The sequence below is a fragment of the Pipistrellus kuhlii genome, unplaced genomic scaffold, assembly GCF_014108245.1.
Source record: "Pipistrellus kuhlii isolate mPipKuh1 unplaced genomic scaffold, mPipKuh1.p scaffold_m20_p_6, whole genome shotgun sequence".
NCBI classification, from domain to species: Eukaryota; Metazoa; Chordata; class Mammalia; order Chiroptera; family Vespertilionidae; genus Pipistrellus; species Pipistrellus kuhlii.
In genome coordinates this window covers 16406536-16428593 of record NW_023425562.1, presented here as the reverse complement: position 1 = coordinate 16428593, position 22058 = coordinate 16406536, and the positions used below count along the sequence as shown (strand labels likewise).

At 49.8% G+C, this 22058-nt stretch overlaps 1 protein-coding gene across 1 annotated transcript; it reads right to left on the bottom strand.

Moving 5' to 3' along the window:
- Nucleotides 1–1491: 1491 nt before the first annotated feature.
- On the bottom strand, nucleotides 1492–21339 carry LIPG (lipase G, endothelial type). The gene is made up of 10 exons (XM_036418733.2): nucleotides 20553–21339; nucleotides 17270–17451; nucleotides 15253–15432; nucleotides 13870–13981; nucleotides 8758–8979; nucleotides 8082–8324; nucleotides 7305–7425; nucleotides 6212–6430; nucleotides 4174–4278; nucleotides 1492–3496 (listed from the first exon to the last, which is right to left on the bottom strand). The coding sequence occupies exons 1-10, from the start codon at nucleotides 20647–20649 to the stop codon at nucleotides 3478–3480; spliced, it is 1500 nt and encodes a 499-aa protein (XP_036274626.1). The 5' UTR covers nucleotides 20650–21339; the 3' UTR covers nucleotides 1492–3477.
- Nucleotides 21340–22058: the final 719 nt, after the last annotated feature.

The window sequence follows — 22058 nt, the reverse complement described above, 5'->3', positions numbered from 1 at the left end:
AGAAAGAAGAAAAGGAGAAGGGGATGGAGGAGGAAAGGGAGGGGTTGAAAGAAAGAGAAGAGGAAGAACTACTAATGAAGAAGCCTTGAAGGAGGGGGAGACATCTGCGGTGTGGTCACCAGGAAAATGAACTGTGGGGTGAAGCCACACTTCTGAGACTCTCCTACTTCTGCGATTCTCTTTTGGGCCAGCCAGAGAGTTTGGGGTAGCCTGGACAGAAGGAAGAAAGTAGGACTGGTATCTCTGACAGGAAAAAGAGGATGAGTTGTTGAGGTGGTGAGAGAATGCTCTCCCTCCCAATAAATAGTTGAGGTATAGGCTTCGCAACAACCCCACTAAAGTTGTCTTGGGATAATGATCAGGGCAGAAGTCAAGATTTCTCTCATTCTAAAGTGTAGTCTTAGCATCTCCACGTCAGTGAGATAATCCCGGCTCTGTTTCTGGCCTCAACACTTTCAATGCTCCTATGTGGCATTTGACCGTGATCACCCACCTCCTGTGGAAGAATAAAAGAGGTAGAGTGTGGCTTCCTTTAGGCTGAGATGATAGCTCTGGTCCAGATAACTCTGCTCCTTGCTGCAGCTGACATCTACACTTGGGTCCTTCCTTGCTTAGACCTGTCCCAGCTTCCAGACATTTCCAGCAGCCCATTTGCACCACAACACATACATGCACTGGTATGATATAAAGTCAAGGTTAAACGGTATTGCTAACCACAGATGTTTAGGGGGGAAAAACATGACTTGAACCCTGGTTTATATTCATTTTACTCTTATTTCTTTTATTTACTTATTAATCTTTTTTTTTTTTTTTTTTTTTTTTTTTTTTTTTTTTTTTTTTTTTTTTTTTAAGGATAGCCTATCCCTAGTTATAAACCCAGTTATAAAAGACAGCCTAGGTCCCTCTTGGCTTAATGGAGTATAACTTCAATACCAGCTTGGAGTTAAAAATGATAGAAAGATCAACTTCTATCTGCTCTAAGCCCCTATAATCTAGGTCCCATGCAATCAAACCTATATCCTCACTAATGTTCTCCAATGTCCATCTTCTTCCTAACATCCACCTTCAGGCATTTCTACTGCGATCCAAATCTTTTTTCTCCTTGTGCTTGGTGAAAGGAGTTGTTGTCCACTTCCTACCAATAATTAATACCAAATGGAGACTATATCTTACGTTAAAGTAATTTTTTGTCAAACCCTAGAATAGAGCATCCATAAGTCTCTCAACTTTTTTTTTTAATATATATATTTTATTGATTTTTTAAAGAGAGGAAGGGAGAGAGATAGAGAGATAGAAATGTCAATGAGAGAGAAACATCGACCAGCTGCCTCCTGCACACCCCCTACCGGGGATGTGCCCACAACCAATGTACATGCCCTTGACCGGAATCGAACCTGGGACCCTTCAGTCCACAGACCGACGCTCTACCACTGAGCCAAACCAGCCTTGGCAAGTCTCTCAACTTTTAAGAACTGAGTTGCCACACCACTAAGAATTCTGTAGATTTTTATTACTTTACTATTACAAATTTTAGTTTTGAAATTAGTTAATCTTAATGTAAAAACTAACCATATTTTTGTTTTTATACATTACATAAACTTGAAAAATAAATAATGTTCTGCATAGCATTAAAAAAAAGCATCATCATATACAAATAAGTCTTCAAGCCAAATGTATAAATATAGGACCCACCGAGGATTCAATTGCTAAGGATTCCATCAGTAAAAACAGGTCAGAGGTAACCAGGAGGCATAGTCAGTAATACAAGCTCCACTTTGGCTAGAAAGCAATGACGGAAACAACAGAAGAAGCACACGGTTGGATGGAGACAACACCTTAACTTGGGACTTGAAGGATTATGTCTTTGAAGTTTGGCATTGAACAAAGATACAACTTTGGCACAAGACAGGTTAAAACAGTGTCCTTTAAAAACCTACTAAGTAAAAAAAAAAATTAAAAAAAAATAAAATAAAAAATCACTCTTTCCTCCCCCACCATCTCCTTCCAAATAAATCTCATCCATAAAAAGCCCCACCCCTTGGCACAGATTTGTTTTCCTGGTTACAGATTAATAAAAGGGCTTGGGCTTTATGAATGGTTCTGAGAAATATTCCTTGTTACCACATCTGGGGCCGATTGGAGAGAAATGGCTATAAACGTCTTGATGAATTTGTAGAGATCAACACACCATGGACTTTGCCTCTAAGAAATCTGGGTCCTTGCCTGGCCCCCGTCATCAACATGGTATATAATTCTAGACACGTGGCTGAACCTCAGAGCCTCATTTTATATAGAGTTAATAATGGCTTCCCTGCTCACCTCCTGTTGTTAATCTCTAATTAGGTGACCCACAAGGAAATCTTTTGGAAAGTAAAAATGGGTCCCTTGGATTTCATGTATATTAATTCAAATGAAGAATTAGAGGCTTTTCCAAGAAACTCAACAGAAAAGGGGCTGGTAATAGAGCAAGGTGTTTCTAAGCAAGAAAAAACAATGTGTTAAATCTTAGCACCAGCTGTTTCACAGGTAATGGCTCTGGACAAACAGATATGTATAACATATGCAATGCCTTCTACCTCCCTCAACAAAAGAGATTTTGCTCCAAAGCAATCATCTCTGGTAGTTGGCCACCATTCCGACCCCCAACACATATGGTGCCCTGCTTGCTACTCTGCTAGTGATCAAATATATCATTCTCAGGGGGAATGCACTTCAACTAAGAAGAAATAGGTAGAAACCACTGAAAACCCCAATTCTTCTATCCTCTAGCCCATCCTCAATGCCCCTTGTGCCTTCATCATATGTATATTCGTGGACCATTAAACTTTAAGGGAGTCTACAAATCCCAACTCCATTAAGGTTAAGTGCTTAATAAACATTTATCCGATTAAAAAAAAAAAGAGCAATAGAAAAATAAGAAAGCCAATAATGTGCGCTTTAGAGAGTGAGTTAAGGAACAGGACAGAATGTCAAAGAAGTAACCGACATTGATCGATGCAGCTTGTTGAACCCCAGCATCGAGGGCCTCAGCATCACCCCAGATCAACTGTCTCTGGGTGAACATGACACAGGTCTGCCATCCTGACAGGTCAGCTCCTAGCGGGAAGGCCTGTCACTACAACGCATGTCAGGCCACACAGTGACAGCCAGTGCTCCTTGCCAGGCAAAGCACAGGCCCATCCAGTCACTTAGCAGCCAGCCGGGTATGTGCAAGAGGCCCAAGCATTTGGACGTTTGCACACAGATCTAGCCTTAGAGCTGTTCTAGGGCAGCAGCAGCAGGAAGAGCAGTGCACAGTCCCCTCTGGCGAGAAGTCCCAGTTGTCACGGGAGGCAAGGCCCTGGACCAGCAATCAGGCTCTTCCCTGTGCTCCAGGGTCAAGGCCGAAGGGGATCCTTCCATCAAGTGGGTCCTCAGCAGTAACTTTCCTCCATGTGCTTGGTAGGCGGGGGGCGGGGGCGGGGCCTGCTGGCACCCTCAGGGAAGCACAGTTTGCCTGAAAGGAACCAGGTGCTTGCGTGAGCCTAGACCGAGTCACTTAATTAGATGGGCAGTTTCAGAATCCCACAGTCCTGTGATCACTGATGCTCCGTAACAGGAGACAGAGCAGCTGGCCTGCAGCCCGGCCCACAGGACAGGGGACCCGGCATGGGGGCAGCTGCTTGATCATTGATAGTCAGATCAAGGTGAGGTGGTTTATCTGAGCAAGACAAGGCCTAGGCTTGAGCAAACCAATCTGCCTCAATCCTTGCTCCACTGTGACCAGCTGCAGGACCTGGAAAGAGTTTACCCTGAACTCCCCAAGCTTCAGATTCCCCACCTGAGCACGGGGTTAACAATAACAACGTCCTGGGGTTGATGATAAAAATGAGTGAAGGCACTGAACTCGAGGTGGGCACATGTGTGTGCTCAGCATATGGCAGTAAAATTATTATCTAGCACCTTGGTTGGGGCAAGAGGTAGAGATTGGTGGTAGGGCTGGTCTCCCTCCTCTTCAGCAAGTGTTTAGACTCAGAGGACACGTGACAAATTCCCCTTGTGGATGCCCACCACCTCACACCTTGAGATATCACCTTTCTTCAATTCTCCAACCTGGTACCCAGCCCCATGTCCACACGAGCTGCGTGAGCAGTCAGCATGTGCTGCATAAACATAGGAGAAAGTCCCGGTTACCTGATTCCATCTTGTATTCTCCGGCTATCCAGACACTTGTGAAACCAGAGCTCCTGGCCAGGGGCTATGCTGGTGTTCTCAGGGTCTTTTGCACAAAAAGCAAATCTAGGAGGAAAAAGAAACCCCCAAGTTAAGCAAAGCTCTACAGGGGAAGGCATGTGGCTGTGCATTAGCCAGATGGTGCTTTCTGGATCCAAGGTGGATGGAGCAAAGGGGAAAAGAAGTTTTCATCATGCCGCACCCTGACTCAAGGGCCTTCAGAACACACTACTGCAACTGCAAGCAGGCCAAACCGGTCTCACCTTGAGGTGCCTCATGATTCAGCTCATGCAGCCTTCAATCACACCTCTTCCACATTCTTCTCTCTGTCTGTTCCGAAGGTTGCCTGCCTCTCGGAAGCCTCCCTGACTGCCTGAGACCCTGATCTCCCAATGTAATAGGAAAGCATGTCCTTACAAAAATGTTAGCTTTTGTTATTGTCGTTTTATCTAATGGCATGGTGATAATAACGGATATTTCCTCTTATTTAACACGTTATGCACGGCCTTGTATTGCTTGTGGATTCCTGTATCTATGGTGGACTGTAATCTCCTCGAATAAAGGAACTCAAGGTGCCTCCAGTACAGACCTCTTAAATATACACCAAGGAGCATGGCTGGACTCAGCTGTGAGTTAAAACAAAGATTCAGGAAGTGGACAGCAAGATCCCAGGTAGAATCAGGGTTCTAACAACCATTTCAACTCTAACTGACTGCCAAATCATTTGGCCTATCCCCACCCCCATCTCAGAAGTGTGTGAGTAGCATGATCCCATGACCAATAGATGAGAGGGACACCTGACCCTGATGCTCACCTGCAGGACAAAAGCCACAATCAGAACAGCTTTAAGAACCTTTACCAGGAAACCCAAACAGCACATGAACCTATAAAGAGGTGGCTTGCCTTATCATAATCAGAAAAATAATTAAAACAAGAGTAGGGGACCAATTCATACCCAACAGGGTAGTAAGAATGTCTCACCAAATATAGGTGAGGAGGAGGGGAAAGGGGAACTCTTATTCTGTGGCTAAGATTGAAAATTGGTCCAACCACTTGGGGCAGGAAATTAATAATATCTAGTCAAGTGAAGATGTGTACTATAACTTTGAAATTCCACTTTTTCAGTATTCATACCCCAAAGAAGCCCTCACACATGTGCACCTTTGATTTTCTTAATGGCCAACCTGTGCTAGTGGCGATGAGTGCACACAGGGCATATGAAGAGTGTAATGGAGAAAATGCCAAATGAGGTACAAAGGGGGCAGAGGCTGTTTCCAACCACCGTAAGGCTGACCATAACCTCCCAAAGGTCTGCTGAAGGATTTGACCAAGGTCACCCCTAACACTCTGGCTTCTTCTTAGAAAGAAGCTGCTCAGAGGACCAAGGCACAGGTGAAGGCAGTGACAGATGAAGGTCTGGATTTTTCATGCTCGTCTTGGGGTTACAGGTGCATGGAAGCTGCCAGCTGGCCTAGCATACAAGATTCTCTTCTACTTGATGCCAGGACCCTACCCCATGTCCTTGACTCACAGCCTCGGAAGGAGAGGTCTGATGCTCTGAAAAGAGGATGCTCGGAAAACCAGGTCCCACCAGAGACCTCATCCTGGGGGCTCCCTGAACTTGATACTCTGGTTTGTTCCACACAGGAGCAAGCAAAGACTTGTGGTGGACCTCAGAGCACACAGTTAGCAAGCAGCACTCCTGAAAAGCCCTGTCTGGGGGCAGCCCTGCTTCCTCTGGGCCAATAGAACAAGGGCTGGATTGCAGCCCCCACTTGCGCACCCCTCTCAGCCAAGGGCCTGTGATCAGGGCCCAAACGTTGACCGAGGACTTGATTTGGACTTCACTTTCCCTTGCAAAGGTGTTTGAGGTTTTGCCCCCATGTTCTGGATATGAAAGGACTGAAGGTGCTTGCTTGCCAAAAGGAGAGAACACAGCCGAGGCGCACACCTTGTGCATACAACTGACAAGGGCCGAAAAGGGTCATGAGGCACTTACTTCCGCTGGGTTTCCCCAGACTTGACCCGGATGCGCCTGATATTCACTTCCTGCTCAGACTTCCGGGATTGAGACAGGTAGCTGCGAAAGTTGGTCCACAGGGTGTACCAGGACTGATGTACCCGTTTCCAGGTGAGTCTGATCTGCAAGAGGTCTCCCAAGTCCTCCTCTGTGTAGACCAGGAAGGTGTTGGTGGCATTCAGCCTGATCTGCTCCACTCTACAAACAGGGAGAAAAGTTGGTCTCACTCCCTAGCCACTTGGAAAACTGCCACATCTGTGGGGTGATGCACTGGCAGGACCTGCCCCCCATGGACAGAAGAGAAACAAGGAGAGGGCGCTCCCCCACGTCCTCCAGCTTCACTGGCATAACTATGGTGGAAGCCCACTGTCTCCACGCTGACATAGGATAACTTTGTCTACTGCACCCCAGATTTTTATCAAACATTCCTGAGTACCTCCCTATTTATTCTACTTCCTAGAGGCACAGGTCCAAGAAAGAACAGAAATGAGAAAGCAGAGAGAAGTCACATCCCCACTCATCAGCATCCTCTTCCTCTCTGCCCACAGGCATCTGTCTCCTGGGAAACTCCCAGCCCCCTCCAGCCCATCCCTCCCATTAGACATTTGGGGAAACCTGCCTTACCCCATTTGTGTGTGTGACTAAGTGCATACAAATCTGTCTCCCAACTAGACCCTGAGCCGTGATAGCCACTACTTGGATAACGCCTTGTGCCTTATGAGTACTCAACAAATATACACAGATTGCTGTGTCCTGCCCACAGGTAACTAGAAATGGTCCAAATTTCCTAATGCCTCCGATGTCAGGCGTTGTCTGAAAGGAAAGAGCACTTTCTGCCCAGCGGATCCAGCAGCTTCTCACGCTGCTGATGAACCCCGGGAGCTTCTCTCCCAGAAACGTAGTGTGTCAAGGGCTCGGAGGTAGAGAGCAGACAGAGAGACAGAGGACTGCAGAGGCCTCAGGAACCACCCAGCCCTCAGGCCACACCCCTCTCCGTGGTCCACACACTCCTGCGCTCTCTCATTCTCACACCAACTTGTCCTCACCCCAGCAGAGGGAACTTGGGACTTACACTTCCAATGGCAGCATCTGCGAGTCTGCACTGGTGCCATAAAGGGTGACATAAAAGTTGGGCTCGATTTCTGTCGTGTTCTTGTAGCTGAAGAAATGGATTTTCATCTGGTAATGATAAACTGCAGATACAGCAGAACAAAGGCGCGTGTGAGCCTCCATTGTCATCCCAGGGCAACCTGTCCCAAACTGAGTCATCTGTCACTGGGCTTTTAGGGACTGTCACCCTTTGGGCCCAGCCCAGCCTCCGGCTTCTCTCTGGTCTCATTCTGTCCAATGGCATAAGGGAGAGAAGAAGGAGCTCTAAACTGGGGGTGCAGGAGACCTTTCGGTGATTCTGGCCCAGCTACTTTCCTATTGCATAGCCTTGAATTTAGGGCCAAGGCTCTTTGAGCCTCAATTTCCTCATATGTAAGTAACGCCCACGATTCCCACAAAAGTTTATGGTTTTATAACATGTTATAAAAAGGCAAGATATCCTTTTTAATCCCTGTTGATCCTACCTCAGATTTGTTGTGATAATCAAATAGGAACAGCTTTGAAAAGTTAAATGAAGGGGGGATTTAAGATATTAACACCCTGATCACGAAGTGATGATTCACATCGCAAAAGGAGTCCCCACCATTTGTTTTTAGATCAGCTTTCCTACGGCACGCACAATGCAACACGATTTGTAATGGTTTCATCTAACTGTATCGGGCCACGTCTCCCGGCTGTTCCTTGTGGTGTTTGGAAGGAGGGTGGCCAGTCCTCAGGGGGCGGCAGGGACTGAGGTTACCTCGGAAAGGCATGCCCGCCCGGGTTTTTAGGTACATCTTGCTGTTCCTCTTGTGCCTCGTTTTCTTGGCGTTGTAGCCAATGCTGTTACAGCGGTGCTTCCGGCAGCTGAGGCAGATCCCCTTTTTGAAGCGGTGCGAGTCCGTGCACTGGAACGCAAAGCTCGCCTTGTCCTCGTTCATCAGGGAGTCAACAAAGAGGTATATGGCCCGCTGGTGCTCACATTTCATGCCTTCTGCGATCGCTGAGGGGAAGGGGGAGAGACAGAGAGCATGCATGATGACCCGCTCCTCAATGATCCGCCCGCTCAGTCAGTAAGTACTGTGCAAAGTAAGTACCATGCAAAATTGGTACTTGGTCAGCAAGTACTGTGCAAAATTGGTACTCAGTAAGTCCTGTGCAAAATCTTCAACCAACATGTATTCCTTTTGTTATAAAAATAAATTGACCAGTAATAACTGGACCTTCTCAAAGCATGAGAAGGCAGAACAGAGGCCACGGGAGCCTGTTCCCAGGCTTGTAGGATGAGGAATGGCAGACAGCTGGAGGGCCATGGTGGGGGGAAGTGGGAATAATGAAATAAATGTAGTTGGGGTCTCTGGCAGCCTTGGCTGGTTTAGGAGAGGATGGGGTAACTGAGTCAAACCTCCCCAAGAAGCACAAAATAAGGAACTTACTTCCATATGCAAATGACCCCAAAACATCGTTGAGTCCACAGCCTGGCTGGAAGTCGCCCCCGTTGGGATAGATGTCGATGTGGCCCACGGGCATCTGAATCCCGATGCTCAAGCCGAAGGAACTCGTGTAGGTGTGGAGGACATCCACAAAGTCCGCGTCGTCGGGGGACAGCCTGCTGTGGATGTCCGCCCTTTCAAACCGGGGCCCGGCGGGATCCAGTCCTACAGCAGAAGGGGGGAAGCCCAGACGGACTGTGTTAGGTGTGCCCTGTCAAGCCCGAGGATGCAGAATGAAGCTGTCCTCAGAGCCGAGCCAATGTGCCTGCAGCCCGGAAACTTGGCTTTCTTCCACCACCTTCCCCTGCCCTGACACCTCAGCCGATTCCGTAAACTGCCCACAAGCTCCACCCTGGCACACACCAGGGCTGTCAGAAGTAGGGCAGTTCTAGAAAGAACTCGGGCTGCTGAAACTAAGCAGTCCACCCCATTTATTCTGCCACTGAGAGCCTCAGAGGCGCAGGCTTTTCACAAAATAACTGAGCTACCTCCATTCCTGGAAGGAAGACTCAGTCTCCCCACACTGAGCTATTCATGTTTGGACTTCATTGGTCCTCTTTCCTTTAGTGATGAACCAGGCCCAGGGGTGGAATGGCGAGGGTGGGTGGGAATACCAGATACACTGAGAACCTATACCCCATGCCTCCAGAATTCTTCTGATTTGCAGCTGCTAAGAGAAAACACCCCTGCCTGTGAACTCTCTGGGCAGGCAATTGGCATGTGGAGAGAGCTGGTTTCACATTTGAAGATCGCAAATATCGCTGGGAAGCTCATTACAAATTCAGAGTCCACTCTGCTGCTACAGAACACTCTGGACGGGCAGACCAGCCACTGGTTACTGTGTGTATGTGTGGGCTGCGGGAGAGGGCAGGGAAGGGAACTGGGCAGGAATGGCAACCACACGAGACTGTCACCATCTTTTATAATGTTGGAACCACATGAATGCAAAGCCATTCAAAAAAAGAATTTGCAAACTATACATTGCAGATTCCTTACCCCTTAGAGATTCTAATTAGTAGGTCCGGTGTGGGGCCCAAATACATATATTTATTCTCCAGGTAATCCTAAAAGTAGGTAGTCTGTGGATCAGATTTTTAAAAACTTGGCCATGCTTCAGTATCACCTATAAAATGGAACCTGAATGTCTTAATTTATACAATTCATGAGAGATAATGTAAGATTAAGTGCTTGTCAGTGTAAAATCTAGCTACTATTGCTAATCCCAAGTAATTATGGGTGCCAAATTCATCCCAACCCAGAAGGCTCTTCAGACACAGAGAGGAAAAGTTAAGAAAAGAGTATTTACAGCCAAGGAAGGGGGTCTGTTTAGTATGGAACAGTGGTTCTCAACTGGGAGAGATTTTGCTCCCAAAGGGACATTTGGCAACGTGTGGAGACATTTTGGGTCGTCAAAACTAGGGGGGGGGGGGGTTGTTGAGGGAGGGGTAGACACTGCTAAGCATCTAGCAGCTAGAGGCCAGGGGAGCTGATAAACATCCAGCAATGCTCAGGGCAGCTCCACATCAAAGCATTTGAATGGAGCAGAGGCTAAGAAAACCTGATTGCCAAAGCAAGGCGGGGAGGAGACATGACCAAAAACAGTCATAAAAAGGAATTGATGCTACCTACTATCAAGAACTGTTCCAGCCCTAACTGGTTTGGCTTAGTGGAGAGAGCATCAGCCTGTGGACTGAAGGGTCCTGGGTTTGATTCCGGTCAAGGGCAGGGACTGCAGTCACAGGCTCCTCCCCAACCTGGGCCCTGGTCAGGAGGCAACCAATCGATGTGTTTCTTTCACATCAGTTTTCTGTCTCTCCCTCTCTCTTCCACTCTCCCTAAAAATCAGTGGGAAAGGAGCACATTGTGAGGTTTGAGAGAGTAACTTCAGGAAAAACAAAAGGCAAAGCGATTGTCCAGAGTGGACAGTAAACCTGTGGAACTCATTACTCATGAGAACTGGTGGAGGTTGAAACTAAATAGTTTCCAGAAGTTTAGAGAAACATGTGTAAGGCAGAGGCAGAAAGGGAGGCCAGGCTGCCTGTGGGCTCACTCCAGCCCAGGACCCAAAAGAAAGATGGCACAAAAGCAGTATCCTCCCCAGAGAGCCCACGATGCTTCGCTTCAAAGGCTGCAAGAACCGCAGTTCTGACACTAGCAGCCTCTCCCCTGCCTGCTGCCCTGTCTCCTGGAGGGAAGAAAAAAAGGGGAAAAGGAACATTCTGCTTTGCAACCAATACAAGAGAGGGGCTCTCTGCTTGGTGTGAACAAAAATCTCCACCAGACGGTCAGCGCCATGGAAACGGAGCTGCGCCGGAGGAATGCGGGCGGCTGAGGGCTTCTCGACAGGCCTGCTGGCGGCCAGGCTGAGCCTGCCTTACCCAGACTGCCTGGCCTGACACTGGGCCAGGGCTCACACTCAGGGGAAAGTTGCACAATTTGCTTTTTAGACTAGGAATGGGATGGAGAACTTATCCCCTCCAAAAAGAGAGCAGACAGAGAACCACCCCTTCTTCCGCTCAGCCTGACTCCTCCAAAAGTGCTCTGTCCACACACACCCACGTGCACGCACGCGCGCACAAACACACCCACACACACACTCATTAGAGTGTAAGATAGTGGACCCATTATTTAAGCCCTGAGTCTTCGTAAAATGGAGCCAAAAGGACCCCCTTTGCCAGGTGCTATGTGCCTTACATATGGCACGAAGCACCTGCCACTCATTAGGTAGCATCTAGCCCAGAGCCTACAGAGTGGTCACTTAATTCATACTTCTTGAATGAATGAACGAATCTATTTGCTTATTTATTTTTTATAACAAACTAGGCAAGGGTTCAATTAGGAATATGTAATCTATTATATCACAGAATTCCCTCAAAAGCCTAAGAGGGTAAAACCCAAGCAAACCCCAATGCACAGCTCTCTGATCCAAGCAAGACTCAGAGTCCCGTCTCCCCCTGCAGGCCCTAGGCATCTGCACGGTGGGGGCAGTGTCAGCAGTGGCCTCAGGACCCCACTCCAGCTACAGTCTCTGGTCCTCTTACCAGTTGGGCCCACCTGCTTCCCAGGCCCATGAGAAAGAAGTCTGAGGGGAGAGGAGAGGGCACAGCTACCCTATCAGGCATGCACAACAGCACATGTCAGGTCAGCCAAATACCCTCTGAGGGGCTGCTTGGCAACTGGACCGAGGCCACTCCTTCCTGTTGTGCTCACCCAAGGCCCCTGTTGCACAGAGAAAGGCCGGGAAGAAGGGGCCGAGCTCAGGACATGTGGCCCCCCGTGCCCCAGGCCGACAGCACAGAGGACTGATTAGCATTCTGCCTGAAGCCCACATTTCAGTAGCTGCCACCCAGACAGGGAAAAACCGGACGCTCCTCATGGCCCCTCTCCTTTAGGATTTAGAAACCAGGAAAGGGAGGCTGTGCAGCTTGTCCTTGTTGCCAAGGACTCTCTCTCGGGGAGGGGGGGGGGCCTGGTGGGTGCTGGCCCTGCTCTGGACATCGCACTTTGCACAGAGACTAAAAGGAGGTGCTCAGGCGCTAGGACCCAGAGGGGCTCAGGGTCAAACCGCTTTGTACTCAGCGGGTGAATGAGCAGTCATGTGTGGCCACACAATCACTGCCCACCTAGACGGCTCAGGCCCCGTGGCCGTGACAATAAAAAGTAAAGTTCTCAAAGTATGCTAAACCAGATGATTGGATCTAAAGGAGTGTGTGTGTGTGTGTGTGTGTGTGTGTGTGTGTGCATGCATGTGCACGCATGCATTTTATGCGACTTAAACCCAGATGATGATATAAAGAGGTCCACTAAAACCTCACAAATACATTTTTTAAAACTCCACCCAGCAGCTTATTGCTGAAACCTGAAACTCCACCTTTACTAAATCTCTCTTTAGCTAAGAACACCCTTCTACCCGAGTCCTGTTTCAAAATGAAATTGATCCACTCTTTCCTTCTGTGGCAGGGATGAGGGGCAAGTGAAGACAAATGAAAAAATGTTGGAAGGAGGTTAAAAGTTCAGGGCAACGAATTTGCCATTCATTTTAGCCCGGAGCAAGCCCTGTGTCTGTATTAGAGGGGCCCCAACATGGTAAAGAGAATCTTTCCCACTTTTCAGTCATTGCAGGATTTAACCCAAGCGCCCACATCAAAATCTCACTAACATGGAAAGCTCAATTTTCTATTGACAATCTGGGTGCCGATATCAGCAAGGTGTCTTTAAAGACAAAGTTGGTTTTTTTTGTTTTGTTTTTTTAATATATTTTATCGATTTCTTACAGAGAGGAAGAGAGAGGGATAGAGAGTTAGAAACATCAATGAGAGAGAATCATCGATCATCTTCCTCTTGCACACCCCCTACTGGGGATGTGCCCGCAACCAAGGCACATGCCCTTGACCAGAAACAAACCTGGGACCTTTTGGTCTGCAGGCTGATGCTCTATCCACTGAGCCAAACTGGTTTCAGCTAAAGACAAAGTTTTAATCATCCATCCTAAACAAGTCATTATCACTAATAAACATGCCAGCCAAAAACTCTGGTTGATAAACTAGAAATCAGAGGCAGAATCCAAACTACAATCCACCCCTCACTTTTTCCCTTGAGGTCCTAGCATATCACAGGCGGGGATGGAAGTGAGCCCCAGCAGCTTGGAGGTCAGGACTCCACCCCACTTCTGCCCTTTAGTTATTAGCTGTTTGCCCCTGGGTGTTTTCCTCACCTGCTGGGTCAAACTGGGGCTTTGGGACCCAGAATTCGTCTGAAGGCCTAAACAGCAAAACTAACACCACCCTCCAGGCACCCAGCCTCAACTATGACATCCCTTCTGGCTTTCATATGTTGGGGTGCCATACAGGTTCAATTGGAAGAAAAATGGGTTCCATGACTGACTAGCACATTTGAAAAGCTCTAGAGTAGACGTCATTCGGGTTTCTTTCGAAGCTGACCTCTGTGGCTTCCTCGTGCTGCCCAAGGGAAGGGCCCTCTGGTTCAGAGAAGCCAGCGTGTCAGAGGAGTTGCAAGAGCCAGAGGCCAGCTGTTTGTGGAGGAGGCAGAGCTTACCCGTGATCCTGCCCACCGTGCCTGTCACGAAGTTGCCAGCGTACCCAGCCACGTGAGCTCCGAGGCTGTAGCCGATCAGGTGAACATTCCCAAGAGAAAAGCCGTCCTTCTCCTGTAGGAAGGCACACAGTGTGTAAGCGGAAAGCGGTGTCCTGAGCCCACAGAGTCACCAACATATCAACGGTTGAATCGTGACAAGGAGGAGACCCGGGCGGGAGCTGGGACAGAGACGTCCAGGGGCTGGCTTGGCGGGCAGTGTGACACAGCTGGAACCCAGCCAGGCTAGAGGAGGTCAAAAGGACGTAAGAGACGCTTTACATGCCAAGTGCTGAGGGCAGGTTGTGACTAGAGGCTGTATGCATGACCCTTCCCCTACATGTTTCTCATTCTTTCTGGAAGCATCTAAGGGAAGAGGGTGGCCGTGTGGAGGTCAAAGCCACCAAACTCCCTGGAGACCGAGTGTCCGCCACAACCCACAGCTGCAGACTCCTTGCCCACCCTCTTCGGCCCCAAGAGCTGGGTCCTCTCCACAAGCCCACCTGGGACACCAGAGTTGGGACATCGCGCCCTGATCGGGCACTCGCTGATGGGGGAAGAGGAGATGAAGATTTGACCCCAAAGCTTGGAACCAAGCTCTACAAAACAACCTAGGCAGAAGACAGAGGGACTGTTCAGGAACCCAGAATTTTAAGATCTTTAGATCTGTGTTCCACACTGAACATTTTCAGCAAGGCAGTAGTTGCAAGCAACGCCCTCCCCACTCGCAGGACAGGCACCTTCAGAGGCAAGAGCAGACTTGGGTAGATTCGTAAGATTACCAGCCAGCCCTGCCTCCTGGTCATTCCCAGCCAACCTGAGGGCATCCACTTCTGAGATCAGAAAGTAATGACCCATAAGGCAAACTTTTGTCCAGCAGGTATAAAATAACATGGAAAATCCAGAGATGTCTCAATAATTAAAAGGCTCTCTGAAAGTCCCAGCTTTTGGGTATTTCAAGCCATACTTAATTCAGTAACAATCTGAATCCCAAAGATTTTGATCAGACATCTGGAAGTCGCTGTAACACTATCCAATCTGTATTTCTTTTTCTTTTTCTTTTTTTTTAAATATATTTTATTGATTTTTTTTACAGAGAGAAAGGGAGAGAGATTGAGAGAAACATCGATGAGAGAGAAACATCAATCAGCTGCCTCCTGCACACCCCCTACTGGGGATGTTCCCACAACCAAGGTACATGCCCTTGACTGGAATCAAACCTAGGACCTTTCAGTCCACAGGCTGATGTTCTATCCACTGAGCCAAACCAGTTTCAGCCAACCTGTATTTCTTAAGAGAGTTCAAGGTGCCGCGCATGAGAGATGACCCCCTCCCGTCCCCAGTTACCTGAAGCCAGTCGAGCATCCTGGCAATGCTGTGTCCGACTGTCTTCGTGTTATTGACCGCATCTGCATAAAGCTGGTGAGCCAGGGGGAGCCAGTCCACCACCACAATATTGGCTTCTCTCTCTCTCGTCCTCAGGGCTGACACAAGTTTGTACAGCCATTCCCCAAGTATGCCAGTCATCTGCGGAGAAAACAGGCAACTTCCTCAATCTCCTCTGGGCTTCGGAAATCCTAGTGAACATAGCATTCAGTTCCATTATCCTCTCCCCAGCTGATTCCAGAACCTTCCCATTGACTGCTCAGCGACCAAGCATTTGCACGTGAGCAGAGCACACCACCAGCAGGAGTGTTTGTCTTGAGTGCTCTTTACATTCCCAGTTTTCCCCACCAAAACTTTCACAGCGTTCTGCCCCGCTGTCCTACAAGGCCACAATGAGCTATGCATTGGTGGCAACTCTGCCCTGAAGTTTGCCAAAGTTCCTGTCACAGTCGGGCAGGTGGCCTGCTCCATCCTTCAAAGGCTGCTGGGAAGGGTTGTCTTGGAGAATTAGCTTCTCTCTTGAAGATGCAAGGAGATGGTGTCTCCCAGGCAAACTCAGAGTTCACAAATGACCCTGTCCCACAATCCATCCTTCTTGACCCCAGAGAAGGAAAGAACGCTCCCGGGAATCCCAAACTAGAACTCCCGGGAATCCCAAACTAGAACTCTGAGCATATTTTCCCACAGAAACAAAGTGTACATGGTGACAAGGTCCAGTTGTAAACCTATCCGCAAGCACATTATCAGATAAAAAGATTTTCTGTGCCTGGCCTGGGAACCCAAACGCCATTTACAATCTTGCCTCTATGGGAAACTGCTATCCCAAGTTCCAAACAGATAACAAAAGAACTTTCTGGAATGCAACCCATTTGTAAGTTGCAGGCAGTTTGTACTTGCACTTTGACAGGGGGCCTTAAAAAGATTCAAAAGCGTGATTCTAAGCATGGGCTCCAGGAAGAAGACAGACAGACAGGCCTTGAAACAGCTTTTCAATCACTTTAGTAGATAGGCACCTACTCCCCAAACCCCCCAAGGCCTGACCCCAACAGTTGGTGATAGACTTAAAGACCCAGAAAGCAGGTAATGGATATGAATTCCTCATTAAGAAGAGGAATGTCGCCGTGGCTGGTTTAGTTCATTGGATAGAGTGTCATCCTGAAAGGTCTTGGGGTTCGATTCTGATCAAGGGCACATGCACAGGTCAAGGGCTCGATCCCCAGTGGGGGGCATGCAGGAGGCAGCCAATCAATGAATCTCTCTCATCTCTGATGTTTCCAACTGGGTCTCCCTCTCCCTTTCTCTCTGAAGTCAATAAAAATATATTTAAAAAAGAAGAAGAGAAATGTTCCCTTCCCATTAGCCCAGGCAGAAACCTGCTCACTTAATAATGCCATTTTCCTACCAACTGGCATTATGTGAGTGAATTAATCCCTTGGTGGTCAAAAGCTTCTGGAGCTGAGTGTTAAAACCCTTTTTTGTTGACGCTTGTCATGGACCTTTCAGTGTGAATCGTTCAGCTAGGGCGCAATGAGAGCCCCAGTGCCTTTAAAAAGCCATCTCCATGCAAACAGGAGGGCACTGTGCCAAAAGCAGCCAGCAAATCAGGCCAGCTGGCGCACTGAGCCAGTCAGGTTGCTTCAGCTCAGCTCCGTTCTTAAGGAGGGATGGCCCCCGTGAGGCAGTGGTTGACCAATGTAATTAAGCGTAATTAGAGGGATCCTTAGGAGCCGGTGGAGCTGGGTGGCTGCCCTCAGGAGAGCCACTTTCTGAAAGCCGCTGTGTGCCAGCATTAAACACCACCCTGCTGGAGTCCAGATAGCCCTCTCAGCGAAGTGCCCATTACATCTTTCACAGCTGTCTGAAATACAAGCAGCCCATAAGAAAAGAGGGGGGAGAGGGGGAGAGGGAGAGGAATCTGGAAGTACCAGTATTCTTTTTAATTGACCAAAACAAAAGAAACCAAATCCCCTGGGCTCACCGCCCATCCGTGAATGATGAAGAAGGTTTTGGCTGTCATGTTGAAGCCACAGTCTTCCAGGGGCTGGTTGTGGCCAAGGGGGAGGTAACATCCCTCGTGCTCTGGGTCCTCGGAGATGCGGAGGTTAAACCTCACGGGGGGTTTGGCAGCGATCTGCACATCCTTGGGTTCGTGGAGCTCATCTGGGGAGAAAGAACAGAGCCTGGGTGAATCAGGGGGCTTGAGTAATGAGAGATTGGGGTACAGCTCTAGCACAACCTGGGGTCAGTTACTTAATCCCTCCTGGTCTAAATTTTTACTGAGTGTTTCCTCCACACCTCCCAGAAAAATTGCCAAGCTATTGTAAAAGGGACATCTAGTCTACATTTCACAGTATTTACTTAGTCACTGCTATTAATTACTGTGACTCTGAAATAAACATGTCTCTCTTGCTTGTCTTTCTTCTTCCCTATCAAAGGAGTTCTCCTTCCTTCCCCCCAAGGAGCTACTTTTAGATCATGGGTGCTCAATTCTTTTCCTGAAATGCTTGGAACCAGTGGAGTTGCAGGATTCAGAAATGCTCAGATTTGAGAAAGGCATTAGGGTACATACACCATGTCTTATATAACACCTCCAGCAGGGTCTGGGCCACTCCCCTTTCATAAGCACACTAATATTTCTGCAGGGAAATGATTTGACTACTCATACTTGAGAACAAAAAGGAAGTTACAAAATAGCCTCTGGTCAGCTCAGCTCAGTGTTGCTGCCAAATGAGGTAAGGCCAGGTCTTGCAGGCAAAACAAGTTACCAAACCAACTCTCTAGCTGTGGGAGGTTGTGGAGTTTGAAGTTGGAGGTAAGAAGCTGTCGACCTGTTATACAATGGGCTCCTCCTAATGTTCCCAACTGGGTTCTCGCACCTACTCCAAAAACCTCATGCATCCTCCATGCCCTTTGCCAAACCAGGCATGTGCCAGGCATTCTTTTAGTTTGTTACATAAATGGCTAAAGCCAAGGAGAAACTCCTAAGAGCAGAAAAACCGCTCTCTCCAGTTCCACTGCTCACACACAGAGCCACGAAGGCGATGACCCTGCTCCCAGAACACAGCTGATGTCACTGATGGCCCGGATGGCCTTCACACACTGGGGGCTGGCACCACCACACGATTTCAGCCATCCAGGAAATAGTCTCTTGCTATCGGGCTAAGACATTAGAAAATCAAGCTCTCTTGTCACTCAGAAATGAGGGGGAAAGATACCAGAGGACCATCCCAAGAGCTTCATTTGCCCGAGAGTTAGGGAGCAAATGGAGTCATGGACAGAAGGACCAGAATGGGGAGCAGGGGGTGGTGAATGGGGCCGGGCAGCGGGTGGAGAATGCACCAGATGTAAAAAGAATAGGGTTCCAGAAAAGGCAACTCAATACACGTGAGCAGAGCTTTGTAATTAACAAACAAAGCCCAGACGGGCAGAAACTTGAGCCATGCATATAACTATTATAGTTTGACACCTCCCCAATTTCCACCCCAATAACCTCTCACACAAAAGACCAGATGGGGAATTCTAGGAAAAAGGGCAAAGGAGTCTTCTGGCTTCCTGGAACAGGTTGGTGAATAAACCCCCACCGCAACGTAAAGGTGAGTAAATCCCCATAGTTCGCCTCTGCAGCTGCGTCTCTGACCCCAGGTTTCTCGAGCTTTTGCCTGGGTCTCTTCAACCTCTGGGACTTCATGGTTGTTCTTCATCCAAATGTCCTCGTGGCTCATTCTCTCACCTCCTTCCATCCCTTGCTCTCCACTCTCAGAGAGGGAAGCCTGACCACAGATTGAAACAATACTACCTTCTCCCACCAGCACTCCATCCATGCCTTTCGTAACACCGAGCACCATTTGTATGTTTTAACACATTGCGGACAGATCTAGAGAATTTGCCAGCTTTGTTTGGTTCCACTTCATATTACACAGTGTTTTACAACGCATCATACTTTAAAAAGATATTAGCTTGCCGAAACCGGTTTGGCTCAGCGGTAGAGCGTCGGTCTGCGGACTGAAAAGTCCCGGGTTCGATTCCAGTCAAGGGCATGTACCTTGGTTGCGGGCACATCCCCAGTAGGGGGTGTGCAAGAGGCAGCTGATCGATGTTTCTCTCTCATCGACATTTCCAACACTATCTCTCTCCCTTCCTCTCTGTAAAAAATCAATAAAATATATTTTTAAAAAAAGATATTAGCTTGTGAGAACACGTAATAAATAACTTTGACATGCAATGGGTATTTCATTTTAAAGCGTGCCTTTCACGTTTATGTAAAATGTTTTTTGTACTCTTTCAGCAGAAACTTATCTGGACACTGGACAAAGCGAGCAATAAAACTCCTGGTCCTCAATGTGTTAATTAGATGCCTGTCTGTCTTCTCACCGCTGAAATGTATGCTCCACCAGGGCGGGGTTTTCCCTGCTCCCGGAAGAATGCCTGGCACTAAGCAGACATGTACTAACTACTTTTCTGGATGAATGAAACGGCCCAACATTCTCAGGATCGCGGAAGTTGGAAGGAACGTGAACATTCCACAGGAGAGGCGCTAGGTCACACGCTTACTTAGCACTGGAGTTCGGGGCATGTTAAGGAAAGCAAGGCTTTCCCATTCATCATCCACTCACTCATTCATTCAAATCAACCCTCCCACCAATACATAGGCTGACATGGACCAACATCGCCTGACCAACCTCAGCAAATAGTAGAGGAAATAACGGGGTGCAGTTTAGGGGCACTCCCGTTGGGTGGCCCTCCCCTCATCCCTTCTGCCAGTGGGAGAGACTGCCCTGCAGAACTCAGGAGAAGGAAGAAAAGCCGGCAGCCAGGAGGAGAAGGAGAGGGCGTTGGAAGGCGTGTTGGGAGGAGGAAGCTGGCAATCTGGGGCAAGAAGTCACTCATCCAGGGCTCCTGCCACCTCGCCTTCCACACACCCACAGGGTTGGATTAAAAGAAGGAGGCGGCGCCTGCTACCTCTCTTGGCTAGGAAACCTCCAGGTTCAAAGATGAGAACAAGGTTGAAGAGCAGCCGGCAGCCAGTTGGGCTGACTGGACAGCACCCATCCATCGGAGCCAGAGGACAAGTGCACCCACCAGCCGTGCCCGGGTCAGAGGCGCCAAGAAACAGGTGAGTGGCCAGGCTCCGCAGCAGGAGCAAAGGGACAGCGCAGCGGGAAAGGATTGCCCTGGACCAGGAGGGACGAAAGGAGGGTCTGCAGGCAGAGGCGCCGGCGCGGACAAGAAGCTGGAGGCAATAAAAACCCAGAGCACGTTACCTTGCGGCGGTCCCTCCGGACCCAGGGGCGCGGGGCCTCCCGCGGCAAAGCAACAATGGGCGCTCCAGAGGCAGAGCAGAAGGACGGGGCTCCTCATCCTTTCCCGCCACACACCCCTCCGTCAAGCAGGACTTGAACAAAACAACACCACCAACAAAAACCCCCCCAAAAAACCTCTTTGCAATTCCCAGCAGCCCGAGCCTGTGAGACCCTGGGTGGGCGCCTTCTCTCCCCCAGAGGGTGGGGTGGCCCTGGCCGGCTGGCGGCGGAGAGGGTGGGAGAGGGAGACTTGGCTGAGCTGGAGGGAGTGTGAAGGGGCTTCGACCAGAACCAGACTGGCCCGCGCCCGCGCCTGCCTCCAGCCGGGGAAGTCCGGGCTCGCCTCGGTCCCACAGCGAACTCCGGGCGAGGTAGGTTTTTAAAAAGGACGGGAGTCATCTGACCCATCGCCAGATGGCGATTTGCATAATTTATTCCCGGTTTAGGACTCTGATTGGCCACGCCTTCTCTGACGCCCGGAACCCAGGCTCCCAAAGTTGGAATGGAAGAGCCACACACCCACCACGTGGACGCGCTCCACCCGCAGCCCGGCGCCCTCCCTCACCTGCCGCCTCCTGTCACCCCTGTCTCCCAGCGCCCAGTCCAGACCCCAGACTCTTCGTCTCCTCTGCCGCCCCAGGGTGGTGGGGGGAGACATTGCCCGACCCCCTGCGCCTGCTGGGGAGCGATCCCTGGGGAACGGAAGCCGTCCTCTCCCATGTGCACAGCTGCCCGCGCGCATCCAACGGTCTCCACGCCCCAGGCCACACCTGTAATCTCTGGTACTTCCTTCCTCCCCTGCCACCCGGAGAGGCCCGCGGCAGGTGCAGGCAGCGGACTGGACCAGGATCGACCACGGCTGAGGGACCGGGAGAGGGGGGTAAGGGGGGGCATGGCCGCGGCCTGAGGCCCCCACAGACTCTTGAGTCCTCGTTCTGCGGCCGGTTCTGCAACGACCGGCGCAAGTCTCCAAAGCCATTCCCTCCTCCCCGGTACCCGCGCCGCTTAGGGACGTGGGGGGAAATGAAGAGAGATCGTGTCCCCGCTTTTGCAGAGCCTTATGGTCGGTGCCCCGGGCCCTCGGGGAGGAGGCCTGGGGGGACACCGGCCGCCTCTCCCCGAGGAGAACGGAGCGGAGCTGGGGAGTCCCGGGCTGCAGAGGCGCGCGGCTACCTGCGGAGCGCAATTACGCAGCTTCTTCCTCGCGTCCTCTTCCAGCCTCCCCTCCCCTGCTGGTTCTGCTCCGGCTCCTGCCCCTCCCTCGGGGCCCGGGGCCGGCTCCTGCTGCGGCTCCGCCTGCGGGACTCCTCCGGGGCAGACCAGTCCGCGCCCGCTGCCCGGGCGACGGCCGGGACCCCTGGAGGGCGGCTGCGCCCCAACAGCTCTTGGGGACGCTCCTCTGTGCCTTCGCCAACCTGAGCTCGCCGTGAGGGGGTGGGGGGTGGGGGGCTGTGCGAGCACCGGCTC

Excerpts from the sequence above, each read along its gene's own strand:
- LIPG (XM_036418733.2), bottom strand. The coding sequence starts at position 20,649 with ATGAGGAGCCCCGTCCTTCTGCTCTGCCTCTGGAGCGCCCATTGTTGC. Across the intron at positions 15,433-17,269 it reads TCATCATTCACGGATGGGCG|ATGACTGGCATACTTGGGGA; the intron begins GTGAGCCCAGGG and ends TTTTCTCCGCAG. Across the intron at positions 4,279-6,211 it reads TCTGGGGAAACCCAGCGGAA|ATTTGCTTTTTGTGCAAAAG; the intron begins GTAAGTGCCTCA and ends TTTTCCTCCTAG.